Here is a 16,380-nt window from a genome sequence, read left to right as displayed (position 1 = left end):
TTGTGAAGAAAAATATCATGCTTATTTTTCAAAATGTAATTTATTAACTTTTAGAGAAAGTCTAAACAAACAAGCACAGCAGACACACAAACCTAAAAAGAATTTGCAAATCACTTAAATGTGTTTTCTGTTGGTGGGCTTCCCACACATGCCTGATGAAACCACCTCAGGAACATCTCACATTGGATCTAGAAAAAGGACAAATAATATAAGGTATTTTCAGCAAAAATATCTTTTTACAATTATAACATCCATTCATTTTCTATTCCTTCTTATTTCAACTTCGGTCCGCAGGAGGACAGGATCCTATCAAAGCTTGCTTACACAAGTTAAAATGACAGTTTAGGTCCTCTCCATTTAACCTCCTAACAATACATGTTTGAATAATTCTATAATGTTGTTACCCAGTTCAAATCCGTCTCTTTTTCCATCTCTCCGTAGAAGTGGCACAAATCTTCTAAGTCATCTGATAAGAAGAAATGTGAAGTATAAAAATATAGCTATATATACAGTTTTTCATGTTTTTGCAGATTCACTCTGCAAATCTTTTGTGATTCAAAGTTTGTTTGTCTGTGGAGTTCAGTGAGTTGCTTCAAGATGCAGATCTGGTTTCTATCTGGTTTTGATTCAAAACTGTTATCACCACATAGAAAACTCACTCATAAACACATAGTAGAATGCATGAGATTTACCTTTAATCTTGGACTTTTTCCTGCCATATTGAGGTCATTGCAAATGAATCAATAAAAGCAGCCTGACCTGTATTCTGGATGTTGTAATCCTTCATGATTTTAGCAATAAATGCATTAAAAGACCAAAGATTAGCAAAATATTGTAACAACTTTGAAATTTAAAAACAATATAACTGAATTTTTCCTCCAAAGTATCTCGGGCCTATAAAGAGCAAATGTTTCCAAATTCACAGGACTTGTTGTCCACGATGAGAGGAATAAACCCAGTGAAGGACTTGTTGAAAATATATTTTGTTCCCATGTTATAGAGGAGGAACTGATTATTTCAGCTGTCTGAAATATTCTGTTCCTGTAATTCTGGCAAATAAAGAGTAAATGTTTCCACATTCACAAGAATAATTGTGTATGATGTGAGGAATGACCCACCCAAAATATAAGGTGATTGGTTAATCTCTGTCCCATGAGGCAACAAAACATTACGAGGTGTGAGCGTCAGGCTGGAAGACTGTGTTCCTCTATGATGTTCCTAGAAATATTTTCCCCTCTTTTTAAAAGAGAGGAAATATGTTCTCATACATGACAGGGACAATATGTTTAATATAGGAATATGTAAAGCACTTAAATAAAACTAGAGAGGATTATTTTAAACCAAACATCAGACAGTACCATTATCAAAGCAGTAAAATGTCTTTTATAAATCCAGTATTTTGTCATATTTTACATTAGAACGCGATTTACCAGAAAAATAAGCTACATTCTCATCTATTCAGGAAGCCAACAGAGTGAGCATCCATTGATTTATATCAGTAATAAAAAAGTAGAAATAAACACGACATGTTGGTGTCTGACTGATGACTGTCAGGTTAAAGTGAAAATGACACAAGTTGGAAAAGACAAACAACACGAAACTGTGCAAAAACAACCTCACAAGACCAGGTTCATTTTATATTTATTTCTTTTTTCTAGAAGCTGTTGATTCAAAATGAAATAACAACATTGACATGAATACGTTTCATCATTTTACCAACAAATTGATCAGAAAATCTGTGAAGACGGTCAGATCTGCCTCTCTGGCTGCAGTGCGCGCTCCCGATACAGAGGGAACAGAATATTTCAGGGGAACAGAATTTCGTACAACACCTGATCTCTCGCCAGGGCTCCCATAATGCATTGCGCTGCAGACGTCACATTCAAAAGCCCTCTTGGATTACGGAGATCTGAAATTCATTTTTAGAATGTTTATTTGAGATAGGAGGAAGTAAAAGCCCATTACACATGAAAGGCGGAAATGACGTCATTTGTACCAGTAAGAATTATATTCAAGATATCTAGAATGTTCATTTTAGAAAGGAAGAATTTTATTTATGATATCTGAAATACATGTTCAGTCAAGCTAATAAATGTTAACATGGCCTGCCATAGCAGTGTAGTTCTACTTGGCATCGTGATTTCACATAATTGCCCCTTCGCTGCTATGATTGGACGGGGCCTTAGTACTCCTCTCTCCGATTGGCTGCAAGTAACCCGTCTACACGCATCCCCAGCCGTTCCCGCCCCTACCGTTAGCAGGGCGGATCTAAACGTGATCGTACGGAATGACGTTGACGGCTAGCAATCGGCGGCGTGATGGCGGCGCAGCGGGGCGGCGGTCCCGGTTCCTCTCAGCCCACAGCAGCTGCGGATCATTCGGTACTGGTGGTGGTGGGATCGTTGCAGCCTAGTGGGCTGCTAGAACTCGTACTGCGGCAGATAGAAGCAGGTGAGCGGTTTCTGGAGCACTGAAGAACCGAACCATAGGGCGGCAAGTCTTACGGCCCTTCAAAATAAAAGCCTGAGCTTTGAGCAGCACGGGTTACCGGATTAGTTTAGAACCCGGTTCGGGTTTTTCATGGGTTAACATTCGATGTGAAGGAATGGAGTGTGCATTGAATATATGACAGGGATTTAGAGAAGAACATTTGGTGGTGAGATAGAACCATGCTATCTGTGTTAGCATGTATGCTTCCAGTACCGGAAGCTGGCTGAGGCAAACCAGAACCAGTCAGAACAGCCAGAGTGATCTGGAAACATAAACTGGACTCGGAATCTCTAACTAAGCAGCAGTACATCGGATTGGCTGCTGCTTGTGATGATCAAAAACCAGGGATGGCAGGGTTCGGTCTGTTTTTTGCTGGTTCTGACCTGGTTCTGAATAGTTTGTTTGTGTCAGCATAATGTTTGGAACTTGATCAGTTTCTGAGTCGTTTCCAGGTCAGAAGAAGCAGATCCACTCTGAGCTCTCAGCTGGTCTCAGAGAGTTTGGATTTATGTCTATTATCTCAGGTCTGTCAGCAGGTGTTCATTGTTCTGATTGGACCTGAAGAGTCTCCAGGAGGTCCTCTTCAGATTAAGTTTTGGTTTGGTTTAAAGCTGAACTGGTCATGGTAATTGCTGTGGATCTGGGCCTCTCTGCAGAACCTGCTCAAATTCTGTTGCACAGAAAGAGGAAGTTCTGGTTCTACACACCACCTTCCTGTTTGTGCAGGAAACCACTTATCGGCCAGAGATAGGAACAAACAGCGATGGGTCACCCTCTGTGGAAACGGGTGCTCAGTGAGGCATTTGTTCAGGTTCTGACGAGAGACGGGTTCTGTCTCAGACCTCCCAGGGTTGAACCACAAGCTGCTCAGCTTTCTCTCGCTGTCTGAGATGTTTGTTGAGCTTCATACCTGCTCAGGTGTGTTTTATCTCTGTAATGTTAAAGGTCACTTCCTGGGGCGTAGTGAGTCCTTCATGCAGGCTTCCGATCCCGACCTTCGGACCTTTGCTGCGTGTCTTCCCCCTCCGCTCTCTGCCCATTTCCTGTCTGAATATCAAATAAAAGCAACAAAATTAAAAGAAGTCCTTCCTGTCAGAAAAGGAAATCTGCCTCAGCGTTTTCATCTTATTACATATGAATCTCTGGAACCAGCAGAACCACAGAGTTCCAGATGTTAGAATGAAGGTCTTTATTGTTCCTAAACGAACATCCATAAAGTGTGATGATGATCATGATGCAGGATCTCTGATCCGTCTGTGGGTCCAGATTCACGCCAGGGTGAAGAACCTCTCCTCCTGACTAAACCTACTGCAGACAGCAGCAGCTGTGAGGACATCAGGGGGGGGGGTTAAATGCTGTGTTCATGATGATGATGATGATCAGGTGATGTTTCTGTTCCAGGTGTGCGCTGCTGGCAGGTGAGTCTGGATGTTCCAGTTCTGGATCAGCAGCTGAAGCTCTTTGTGTCAAGACATTCAGCTTTTCTGTCTGAAGACGTCCGAGGTGAGGAACACCAAAGATCCATGATGCTTCACTGGAAGCGGTTCCGGTAGGCAGGGGTAGAATGAGTAGAGCTACAGTGGGTCTAGTAGCAGTGGGCGGGGCTACAGTACATGTAGGACCAGTGGGCGGAGCTACAGTGGGTGCTGCTACAGAGGTCGAAGCCACTTGATGACCTACACGTGTGCATTAAGCTACGACTGAGGTCCTAACAAGGACTGCAGGGCTGACGGTGCTCCACCTGATCCACAAACCCATTCCACTATGAAGAGGTTATACATGGTGGTAGACGGAGTGTGACGTAGTGACATACGAAGTGAAGAGGCAGCAGGAGGCTGTGAACCGCTCAGAAATATTCTGCTCAGCAGAATCTTAAGGCAACGAGAAGAAGCTGAGGACGGTGCACAGCAGCTCTGCTGGTGTTTAAACGGACTAGAAAACCTGCAGGAGGATGGAGACACGGTCACACACATTCCTCAGGTAGATGCAGCTAGCTGTAAGCCACGCCCCTTTGGGTCCATCATCACAGAGCATGCTCAGTAAGGAGCCTTCTTGCTCTCGATGGGTGATGTAAAAGGACAAAGTGTTTCGTGATTAGAGGTTCGTGGTTAGTTGTTTATCGGATGGGCTACAGTGGGCGGGGCTTTGTGCTGATGTTAGTGTTGCTGATCAGAACCAGCTATGGTTCAGCTTGCTCTGCTGAGACTCAGACTGGTTCTGTGCAGACGGACCTTCTTCTGGAACCGAACCCTCTCAGGACATCCGAGGGGGTTTCACTGATAAAATAACTCCTCATCAGACAGAGATGGTGACCTGGTGTGTGTGTGTGTGTGTGTGTGTGTGTGTGTGTGTGTGTGTGTGTGTGTGTGTGTGTGTGTGTGTGTGTCTGTGTGTGTGTGTGTGTGTGTGTGTGTGTGTGTGTGTGTGTGTGTGTGTGTGGTTCACACAGACAGCTGGTTGTCTTCTGTAAGCTCATAAACACAGTCAGCTGAGACTCTGCTGAAGCGCCTGCAGCAACATCAGGGGGGTTCCCACCACCCTTCTGGTTCTGAGCCAGGTTCTGACTGTGAACCAGTTCTTTTTTTTTACCAACACGGAAATAATGAACAAAACTGGACTGTTCTGTTTTATTACTAGGGTCCATTTCTAATAAATATAACCAACTGCTTGTATTGAATGGATAATGTTGAGTCCAATGAGCTCAGTTCTGAATGCAGATCCAAACTAAGACGGTTTGAATGAGAAACTGAGCTTCGTGCAAATTAGATTAAACAGTTCAGTTACTGTTACCAACTGCTGACAGAAACACAATCTCTCTGTGGGAAGAGCAGAACCGCTTCCAGAATCAGACCCAAAGCAGAAGAAGTCCAACCTTCCAGGTTCAGTGAATGCATCATGATGTCAAATAGAGATGGGTGGAGATGAAGATGCGAGGACTGAAGGAAGTGGGAGTCAGATCGGACTGATTCTCCTTCAGTGTTCCAGCTTTATAAATGAACTGGTTCTGATCCAAAATATCCATATGCAGCTGCAGGGTCAGGAGGTATGACCTGCCTCCATCTGTGAAGTCACTTTAACGAAATAAGAACCAGATTTTCTGTTGCTGACTTGTGACACAGACACGGTCGGGTCTGTCTGAGACGGGTTCACCCTATTGCTAAACAACTGCTGCGTTTGGTTCTGCAGGTCAGCGGACTCTGCAGCACTGTGGAGAGGTACTAGACGCCCAGGTGGTGGTGAACCCAGTTCGCAGCTTTGTCTGTTCAGAGGTCAGTAGTAGGACTTTCTTCTTACCTCGTGTGTGTGTGTGTGTCTGTGTGTGTGTGTGTGTGTGTGTGTGTGTGTGTGTGAGTGTGTGTGTGTGTGTGTGTGTGTGAGTGTGTGTGTGTGTGTGTGTGTGTGTGTTCCTGTCTTAGCATCACAGTGAGAACCATTTTCCCAATTTCACCATCAAATTGAGGACCGTTTGTACCAAAGTGAGGACATTTTGCTGGTCCTCACGACCTATTTTGCTAACGGTTAGGTTTAGGACTAAGGTGTGAATTGAGTTTAGGTTAAGGTTAGGATTAAGCATGCACTGGTAATGGTTAGGTTTAGGGTTATTGTCAGGGTTAGGGCATAGAAAGGGTTGAAAATGACTGAAAATCAATGGAAGTCAATGGGAGTCAACACATGGTCCTCACTACATATAGCAAAACAAGATTGTGTGTGTGTGTGTGTGAGTGTGTGTGTGTGTGTATTGTGTATGTGTGTGTGTGTGAGTGTGTGTATGTGTGTGTGTGTATGTGTGAGAGAGAGATAACCGAAATGTTTGGAGACGGTTTTATACCTGGAAAAAGTCCAGTTTGTACCATTTGAAATGATTTCTCAGGATCTGAGGCTGTCTGGGTTCTCACTCCTAGTTTTTATCTCTGCCTGCTTCCATTTGCTTTTCACTGAGGGACAATGAAAGACGTTTCGATTCTCTCTGGTGTTTTTCTGAATGTTTTAAGGTCCAGCGGTTGGTCTGTGACCCGTCTCGGCACAAGCTGCTGGTTCTGGCCGGTCAGTGTGTGGAGAGCAGTGGAGAACTTGTCCTGCAGCAGGGCTGCTTTTCCTTCAGGGACTTTTTGCAGATCTTTGCTGATGAAGAGGTGAGAGCATGTTTACAGGGTTCTGAACCAGCTGAAAGTCCAGACTGTTAGTTTTTATTGCAGCATGTTTTTGTCCAGAATCTGTGAGTCTGTTTGAGGTTAAGATGTAAAAGCTGCCACCGTAATTGTTCTGGTGCTACAGGTTGGAGAGCTGCTGAATTCAACTGACCCAGTTCTGAAGGCCCATCTCACCCTCAGCTGTCCAGTCAGCGGTCTTTGGAGGGACTCAGAGCTGCAGAAACATAACCTGCAGGACTTCATAAGCATCCAGATCAACCCAGTCCCTGTTCTTCCTGAGATGGAGGGTCTTCAGGAGTTCACAGAGTACCTCTCAGAGTCTCTGGAGCACGAGTCCCCCTTCGACCTGCTGGAGCCCCCCAGCACTGTGGGCTTCTTGAAGCTGTCCCGACCCTGCTGCTACATCTTCCCAGGGGGGCGGGGAGACTCTGCCTTCTTTGCTGTCAACGGTTTTAACGTCCTGGTAAATGGTGGCTCGGATCCCCGCTCCTGCTTCTGGAAGCTGGTTCGACACCTGGACAGGATTGACTCTGTGCTCCTGACTCACATCGGCGTAGACAACCTGCCAGGTCTGAACAGTCTGCTGCTGAGGAAGGTGGCTGAGCAGGATCAAGAGGCTGGTGGATCTTACCCTGAAGAGGACAGGATGAAGAACCTCATCTCCCCAGAGATTGGAGTGGTTTTCTTCAACGCTCCCGACAGATTAAAGTCCATCAAGCCTGATCCCAGCCAGCTGCGGAGCTGTGACCTTGCAGCATACGCTCTGCTGAACTTACAGAAGCTAGCAATAAGACCTGAACCTCTGTGTAGGCCTAACGGACCCACCATAGAACCAGTGATCCTTTTTCAAAAGATGGGAGTGGGTCGTCTGGAGCTGTACATCCTGAATCCAGTCAGAGGCTGTAAGGACTTTGAAGCTTTGGTGCAGCTTTGGCCAAACAGCAGCTCCAGCACAAAGAGCTCCCATCTTCCACTAACGTGCCTGGTTTCCATCTGTGCCTTGTTGGTCTGGCATCCATCCAGTCCTCAGGAGAGGATCATTCGAGTTCTCTTTCCCGGATGCACACCACAGACCCAAATCCTGGACGGCCTTGAAAAACTGTCACATCTAGAATTCCTCAAACAAGCCTCTGTGTGTTTGGAGGAGCTTGAAGCGTCCAAATCCCACAAGCCACTAAAGCGTGAGGAGAGTCGGGAAAGTCTCAAATTCAAGTCCAAAGACCTTAGACCAAACAGTGCCTTGCAGAAAGACAAACCTGTACGGGTCGAAGTCCGGAAACTGGAGCTGAAGACAAAGACTAAAGCAGCGGGTGACTCCACACCCAAAGATTCAGACGGAAAGGCTAAAATAAAGGATGCTGATCTGAAATCCAAGCCGGTAAGAGCTTCTGAGAAACCTAATCCAAAGAAAGAGGAGTCAAAGGACCGGAAGGAACTTAAGAAGAAGGACGAGAAGGTGTCTGCTGCTTCTGGGAGGAAGGAAGAACTCACAGAGAAGAAGGATGTTGCAAAGAAGGACATAGCTAGTCTGAAGACTAAGAAAGAGGCTAAAGCAGAACCCAAAAAAGACAGAAAGGATGGAAAAACCGATGAGAAAAAACCGGCGAAGTTAGTGGTTAAAGAAGTGAAGAAAACCAGTGGAACCACTTCCGCAACTGGAGCTACAGACCAAAAGAAAGTTTCAGGAAAAACTGGGAATATAAAGAAGGATGGGATGCTTCCAAAGAAAGACACCTTACACAAGGAGATAAAAGGGAAGCTTGGATCTAAGGAAAACCAGAAGGAAGCTAATTTTTCCAAGAGTTCAACACCTGAGCACATGACAGGTGAGCTTAAAAGACTTCGTCTGGAAGATGACAACGGAAACAGGGGTCCAAAGAAGACTACACAGCCGCCTGAGGAAACTTCAACCAATGGGAACCAAATCTCAACCACAGAGAGTCCAGAGAAGTTTCGCTCTGTGGAGACCGGCCAGAATTTGGTCAGCACCTCCTCACATCTTACCAAAACGTCAAAAGGTGATCTCAGTGTTAACTTTGACCTCACTCCAGCAACATTTCTGGTGCCTGAGGGTTCCCCCAAAATTCAGGGAGAGGAGAAGACTCTTGAGCTGGTTTCACCTGCAGACTCTGCTCCGAACAGTGCTGGACACACCCCCTTCCATCAGTCTCCTGAAGAAAACACTCGGGGCTTTGGGGAGGAGAGCACCTTCAGAGCTAGAGGCTCCAGTTTGGGCTTTGAAGACTACAATCAGGGAGGATCATGTAGAACTTCGGACATCAGCTCCATGCGGGAAGGTCTGGAAAACTCCACGTCCTCTCAGGATAAATATTCCAGCCTCTTCAGTCCTGTCAGGGACATGATTCCAGACTCCTCCCCAACCATGACGTCCATGCCGGCTCAGGTCGACTCCCCCCACTCCACAGAGGTCGATTATTCCCTTTCAGTCTCTTCAGAGCAAGTCTCATCTGCCAAAGTCTGCGCAAATGAACACATCATAGACTCGGACTGCAGCACCGGCCTGGTTCTTCCCATCAGGTCCACCCAGAATGGACGCTGTGGATCCAGTGAGAACATCCACAGGATGCCAGAACTCACCTCTGATGTTCCACATGATGTTGACCTATGCCTGGTGTCCCCCTGTGAGTTCCAGCACCCCAGAACCTCAGAGAACCACCAACATCACACAAGCCCCGGCCTCAACCCCGACACCTCACCAGACCTATCGGATAACGATTCCTCCCGGAACCAAAACAGCAGTGAAACCTCAGCCTATAGTCAGGAGACCCCACCCACATCAATTAGTGACTCCCTGCCAACCGCCACGGACTTTGACATCCCCCCCAGCACCGAGGAGTGTCCGTCTATCACTGTTGACCTTGACTCTGATGAAGACTCAAGCTTCTTCCTCCCGGGTCAGCCACATGATCATTCCAGCCAGCACTTCAACCACAGACCAGGACTACGTTCCTCGCTTGACCCGCCCCCGGCCCCTGTTAAAGACCTGCCCCCACTACCTTTCCAAAGCGGGGCCTGTATGACCGATCCCGAGGCCGACAAGAGCCCAAAGATTTGCGCTGTCAAGAAGAAACCGCTGCAGAGAACCACGTCAGGAAGCAGCTCTGCCCAGGGCACAAGGTCCAAAGCCGGTTCCACTGGGTCCGTGAAGACCAGCCTAGACACCAAACCTGTATCACAAAGTTCACTTGGTGGATCCAAAGTCGGAGCTACAAGACCACAATCATCAGGTAGGCCAAGTCAATAGTGAGAGTTCTTAGTTTTGGCTGCACCTAAAAGCCTCTAAGGGACACTGAGTTCCACTCCTGTTCCCACTTGCTATCTCACCTGCTCTGATATACCTGTAAATTGTTTATAATTGACTGCTTGGAGCAGCCCTCTGAAATAACTCAATTTAATCTGTTTATTTCATGTCCAGGTTCAATCCCTGCTGGTTCTGATGTTTCTGTGGTTTACGTGGACCTGACCTACCTGCCTTCTGGCTCTGCCTCCTCCACTGTTAACCAGGACCTGTTTAGATGCCTGCGTTCTTCATATTACATCATCAGTGGAGACGAACCAGTGAAGGAGGTGATAATAAGGAGCCTCTTGGATGGTCTGCTGGAGGGGAAGAGCAGCTGGCCCAACATTCCGGTGGGTGACACGATCCTTAAATTTGTCACTTCCATCTCCTCCATATTATGCTTTAGTGGTCTGATTAGTCTGTTTCCCACCCTTACCCTCAGGTGACCCTCATCCCCACCTTTGATTCGATGGCGATGCACGAGTGGTACCAGGATACACACGAGCGCCAGCGGGAGCTTAATTTGACCGTGTTGGGCAGCAACAGTACCGTTGCCATGCAGGATGAGACTTTTCCTGCCTGCAAGGTGGAGTTCTGAACTGAAGCTCCACCCACCTGCCTTTTGACCTCACCGCAGGATGTAGCTGGATGTACTGTAGTGAGCATGCTCAGTTAGAAATGTGTCTTCCATTTGTTGCTTACCTGTGTGACATCATGGTCGGTTCCCACCTGCTGGATCAGAACCTTCAGCTCACAATGTTAAAGCGTGTTAAGATCAATTACAAATGAGCTGGATTAGAACCCATACTGGTGGATCTGAATGCAGATTAATGAAATTTTCTCCCAGGGGTGGAGTTAAATTAAACTCAATGGTTATTAAAAATGGACAACAGGACAGGGTTATTAGGAAATACTGTTTTTTCTACACACTCAAAGCCTATCCTAACCCACACACAAGGTCCAGAGTATGAAGACAGGAGTGAGTAGGTCTGCAGATGTTTTGAGCAAAGCCGAATGAATCTAAGATAGGATTAACTTTCAGTGTCAACATGAATGTTAAAATCCCCCACTATAATAACTTTATCTGTATTTAACACTAAATCAGATAAAAGGTCTGGAAACTGATCTAAAAATTGAGAGTAAAGGCCTGGTGGACGGTACAAAACAACAAACAGAAGTGGTTTTAGTGCTTTGCAATTTGGATGAGGAAAACTAAGGATTAAATATTCAAAAGAGTTGTAGCTATTGATTGGTCTGGAACTAGTCAATAAATCAGACTGAAAGATGGTTGCTACTTTTAATCTTAGGATTCTTTGTGCGACTGTGGCTCAGTAGAAAGAGTGGTCGTCTTGCAATCCAAGGGTTCTAGCTTCCTCCTGCCACATGTTGCCCCTGGGCAAGGCACTTAACCTCAAATTGCCCACCGATCTGCGATCAGTGTATGAATGTGTGAGTGTTAGTGAGTGTGTCTGGGTGAATGTGGCTCTAGTGTAAAGCGCTTTGAGTGGTCAGTATGACTGGAAAGGCACTAAATAAGTTCAGTCCATTTACCATTTTTACCATTTACACCTCCTCCTTGCCCAGTATTTCAAGGTATGTGAAAATTTAATTAGTAGGAGTTGACTAATTTATAGTAACAATCGTCTTGCTGCAGCCAGGTTTCTGTGAGGCAAAATAAATCAATCTGATTGTCACAAATCAGGTCATTAACTAGCAAAGTCTTTGAAGAGAGAGATCTTATAAGATCTTAGTAAGCCACATTTAATTGTTTTATTTTCGGGTTTATTTTTATGAGATTTTCATGGTTTCCTCCTTTTTAGATGAGTTTTTAATACATTTCATTCTGACTTTGATGCAGACACTAGGCATGTTTACATGGACATAAGTATTCAGAATAAAGGGCTGATCAGAATTAAAATGAAACATGGAAACGTCCCGGTTGAAAAATTCTGATCTGATTCAGCTCAAGCAGAAAGAAATTGTATTCTGAACGAGAGGGGTGGTTTATGCCGATCCACAATCCAAACGGCGTCCATGTACACACTTGTTCTGATCGTCTCATTCTTCAGTCAGGTCAGTTGTGTCAAACTGACCTGACTGAAGGTCAGCCGTATGTCCGCCTTCAGTGGCTAAACTTGGAGGGATGTTCGTTTCCTCCCACTCTGTCATCCTGTTTCAGGGAAATATAAACTGTGCATGTCAAAATGCTCTTACTCTGAAATAAGCGTGGTGCATTTAAACTCACATCATGATTATTGGATTTTTATAAACAGTGTATTCAGATTAGTTTTTTTTTTTGCTCAATCCAATATTTGAATCCGATCAAGAAATGTTGCACATGTAAACATATCTAATGTCTCAGTGCTGTAAAGGGTGGGTAACAGTACATACCTGTAGATAAATATTCTCCAGTCCTGAACTTTCAGCTGCAATTTCAGATAAATGTACATTACTTCCTGTGATTTTTCGATTGCACCCTCATTTCTGATCCCAGTTTGGACCAGCTGGCTCTGAGGAACAATGAACAGAATAATTGACTGGAGTCATATAGCCAAACGTCCTTATAGATTGGTGGTGGTATCAGATGTTTAAAGACTGGTACCAAAAGGCTAAAACTGGTGAAGAGCAGAACCAACCATCAGCTGCTGCTTATGTAAGGAACAAATCACTGAAAGGATCCAATCACAAAAGTTCTGAAACGGGTCCTGTTGGGGAGGTTTGTTGGGTTCCGCCTTAGTGATCACTTCTTCTAGAGATGATGTTCATAGCAGCACTGTCACAACCGCTCCGGCTCACTTCTACAAACCTACACCCCCACAGTTATAAATGTAGCACAGTTGGTCAGTAGGGGGCGCTGATATTCACCCCAGGCCATCGCTTGGTGAACGCACCCCATTCCTGACAGATGAGCCTCTGGTCCTGGTTCTGCCTGGCCCAATAGATCACAGTTGAAACTGTCAGAGGTTCCTGTTCTCTACGTATTTTGATGGATCCTCAAAGGTTCTGGGGCCTCATGTATGAAGCGTATGTACGCTCAAGAACCTTGCAGCGCCATGTTCTACACACAACTTGGCATGTACAAAAATAAACGTTGCGTGAAAGTGTGCGTAAATCCTGGCAAACCTTTCCTATCAACGATAATAAACTACAGAGAACTGAACCTCCCCTAAATCCACTGAAATATGACTCCATCCAGTTTAATTCATGGAGCATCAAACTTGATGTTTCTTCATGACTTTGAGCTTTTATGGTTTAAACCAGAGCGATGAAACTGAATCACATTCAGCCTCAATAACGTCACACAACTCAGAAAATGATGGAAACAACCTCAGTTGGATGGAAACAGAAACTTCCTCTGTTTCTGTCACCTGTAGATGGAAATGCTCCTCAGTCTGAGCGCTGAGGAGCAGAAAATGCATGAGAACCATCTAAGGGACACTTTCATTCTCACTGAGAATAAAACGGTGTCGGATCAGCAGATGAACTCCTAACAAGTCAGGTTTAATGGTTCCTAAGGTGGACCAGCTGGAGACAACCACACATGTCCATAAATAGCTGCTAAAGTTGCTCCTAGTTGTAGAACGATGGCAGCTTTGGTTCAGCTGGAGGACATCACCAATGGAAGAAGTTGGAGATCTTCCTGACCTGCTGGGACATGATGATGCATGGCTCATCAGCTGGTTTAGATTGTCCAGGACAATCATCTTGGAGCTCTGCATGGAGCTGGTCTCAGTGCTACAGAGGGAAACAGAACCACTGGTACCAGTTCCAGTTCTCACTACCCTGCGGTCCTTTCAACCGGAGCTTCTCTGATGGATGCAAAGCAACGATGGCCTCAACTCATGATCCCTTTATACTATAATAATAATTATAATTAATCTAATAATAATAGTTGTGTTGGGAACAAACCTCCGTGGCGATGGCGGCTGCTGGGTTATTATCTATCTTTTTATGTGACGTCCTGAATGGTTGTAAAGATTTAAAGTTCTTCACAGAGTGTGTGGTGACAGTCTTCCTGATGGAGATATAGGAGACATATTCACCTCATGATGATCACCATTCAGCAATGATTGAACTCAGTGCAGCAGCTAGATGGCGCCGTTTGAATCTGATGCAGACACTGTAGAACTGGACGGGTTTGAGTCAACAACCATTTTATTTCCAGTCAGATTTGAGTCTCTGATGTCATTCAAGTTGTTGATTTGCTGTAACTGACCCAAAGATCCCTCATGGTCTAGTCAAAGTCTCTTAGTGTCGACTGTCACAGCACCGTTGCCATGGTTATTTGGACACGTGATGGGTGCTCTCTGGTTATTTATACTACTTTGCATATGTATTCAGGGGCGTGAACCGGGCGGTCCAAGCGCCACGTGCAGCTGCACAGAATCCACCATAAATTGGGATGTATGAAGGCTACGTGTGCGGGGACGTGTCTACGCACAGCTTCTGCATCTGATTTTTTGGGTTTTTGTGCGCCGCAGGTTTCAGAATTCCCTTCTATCGCAAACATTTAGTATGAAAGCTGCGCACTCTTTAGGACGTGGGGGCCCTGGTGTCCATATCAACCATTTCCTTATCTTAGGGATCTCATGATCAGTTTTCCAGTCCTTGTTTTGTTCTGATCCATCAGCCTCTGAACAGAACCCAGTTGGAGCTCTTTTTGTCAGGAGTGCAACCAATCATCAGGAATTATATTCGGCAGACCTCTGGGGGTTCCACGTTTTGTTTTTCTCCTTCTGTTCTGAGAACCATTACCTGTTCTGCTGAGTTCTAACCCGGCATGAAGAGTTCTGTTTGAAGTCCCCTGTTCCTCCTGCAGGTCCTGATCCAGTAGGCAGCACCACCATACACCGGTACCACAAGAAGTGTTGAACTAACCTCAGATCATTTTTGATGTCTCACCCAGTTTCTCTGAGTGCTCAACAGTGCCTCCTGCTGTACCACCTGCAGCTGTGCATTGTGGGGGTTGGAGTGCTTAAAAGCATAGGGGGAAAATCAGTGGATCAATATAACTGTAATTCCTTTAGTGTTCCTATTAATTTTCTGTTTTTTGATGAAACCCGACTGAATCCGGCCCAATTTCAGACATTTCAGTTTATTTATTTAATTAAATGTTATTTCACAAAGTGTCCTTCAGGCCGCCGCCACCCTCACAGCAACATCTGTCTGGCCTGCTCGCCACCGGCGCCTCCTCTTGAGGCTGCAGACTGTTTTCAACCTCAACTCATCAAGAAGGTCTGTTGGAATGTGACAGCCACGAAGAGATGCTTCTTTTGGGATCTTTGAGAACCTGCTATGTGGTTCTGAAGCTCCGTCAGGCCACAGAGGCAATTGAGATCCTGTAAAGATTTTTAAAATGTATTTTTAGGCATAACACCACCCTGCTCCAGCCTGAACCTGAAGCCACAGTCAGTTTGTGTCCTGAAACACTAAGTCTGCCTTTCAGAATAAAAGTAGCTGTTGAGCAGAGTACGTGTTGGCTGTTATTGTGAAATTAATTCAAATTCCTGCCTAAAGATTTATATTTAACAGTTTCCAATGTTATAAACTCAGTGGGAATGTTTGCTTTACACTTGAATATCTGAGGTTCTCCATTCTAATGGAACCGACCCAAACCAGATGGATCGCTGAGTCTGCGGCTTGGAAACCTTACCTGCTCAGGTGAGTGTTTGTCCCCATGAGGGATTCTCCAACAGTTTCTCCTGGTTTTGGGAAACATTTTCAGGAAACTGGTCAGCAGGAGTTCAATATAATGTATGTTAAATTAGAAAACTGCAGGAACCAGTAAGGTTTCTTAAACACAATTGGATGGAACTGGATCCAGAGCTTCGTAGAATCCAAACCAGAATCAACTTTAATGGTTCAAAACAACAAACACAATATGTAAAAACACCTTGAGTTTTTACATATTGTGTAAAAACTCTGGTCAAAGCTCTCCTCCGGGGGATGTTTGAGTCATAGAGTCCGAGTGGACCATGTTCTCCGCATCTATTGTCGATGCTGCTGCCTGTAGCTGCGGCAGTAAGGTCTGCGGTGCCTGTCGCGTCGGCAATCCCAGAACCTGGTGGTGGACACCGGCAGTAAGGGACGCTGTCAGCTGAAGGAGTCCTATCGGCTGTGGTTGGCTTGTGGGACTCCTGAGGCGGCTGGCGGGTACCGTGGGGCCAAGCGTGCTGCGGCCCGGGCGGTGGCAGCGGCCAAAACCCGGGCCTGGGAGGAGTTTGGTGAGGCCATGGAGAAGGACTACCGGTTGGTCTCGAAGCGATTCTGGCAAACCGTCCGGTGCCTCAGGATGGGGAAGCAGTGCTTCGCCAACACTGTTTACAGTGGAGGTGGAAAGCTGCTGACCTCAACTGGGGACATTATTGGGCGGTGGAAGGAGTACTTTGAGGATCTCCTCAATCCTGCCATCATGCATTCCCTGGTGGAAACAGAGGC

At 45.6% G+C, this 16,380-nt stretch overlaps 1 protein-coding gene across 1 annotated transcript; it reads left to right on the top strand.

Annotated features, from left to right (window-relative positions):
- The first annotated feature begins 2,033 nt into the window (after positions 1-2,033).
- Positions 2,034-10,837, top strand: map1sa (microtubule-associated protein 1Sa). The gene is made up of 7 exons (XM_047375699.1): positions 2,034-2,451; positions 3,892-3,993; positions 5,677-5,759; positions 6,483-6,623; positions 6,766-9,889; positions 10,078-10,292; positions 10,385-10,837. The coding sequence occupies exons 1-7, from the start codon at positions 2,319-2,321 to the stop codon at positions 10,538-10,540; spliced, it is 3,954 nt and encodes a 1,317-aa protein (XP_047231655.1). The 5' UTR covers positions 2,034-2,318; the 3' UTR covers positions 10,541-10,837.
- Positions 10,838-16,380: the final 5,543 nt, after the last annotated feature.

This window comes from Girardinichthys multiradiatus, chromosome 9 (assembly GCF_021462225.1).
Source record: "Girardinichthys multiradiatus isolate DD_20200921_A chromosome 9, DD_fGirMul_XY1, whole genome shotgun sequence".
NCBI classification, from domain to species: domain Eukaryota; kingdom Metazoa; phylum Chordata; class Actinopteri; order Cyprinodontiformes; family Goodeidae; genus Girardinichthys; species Girardinichthys multiradiatus.
This window is presented reverse-complemented; position numbering and strand designations above follow the sequence as displayed.

Coding starts and splice junctions, on each gene's coding strand:
- map1sa (XM_047375699.1), top strand. CDS start 2,319: ATGGCGGCGCAGCGGGGCGGCGGTCCCGGTTCCTCTCAGCCCACAGCA. Junction 5,760..6,482: donor GCAGCTTTGTCTGTTCAGAG/GTCAGTAGTAGG, acceptor GAATGTTTTAAG/GTCCAGCGGTTGGTCTGTGA. Junction 6,624..6,765: donor AGATCTTTGCTGATGAAGAG/GTGAGAGCATGT, acceptor CTGGTGCTACAG/GTTGGAGAGCTGCTGAATTC.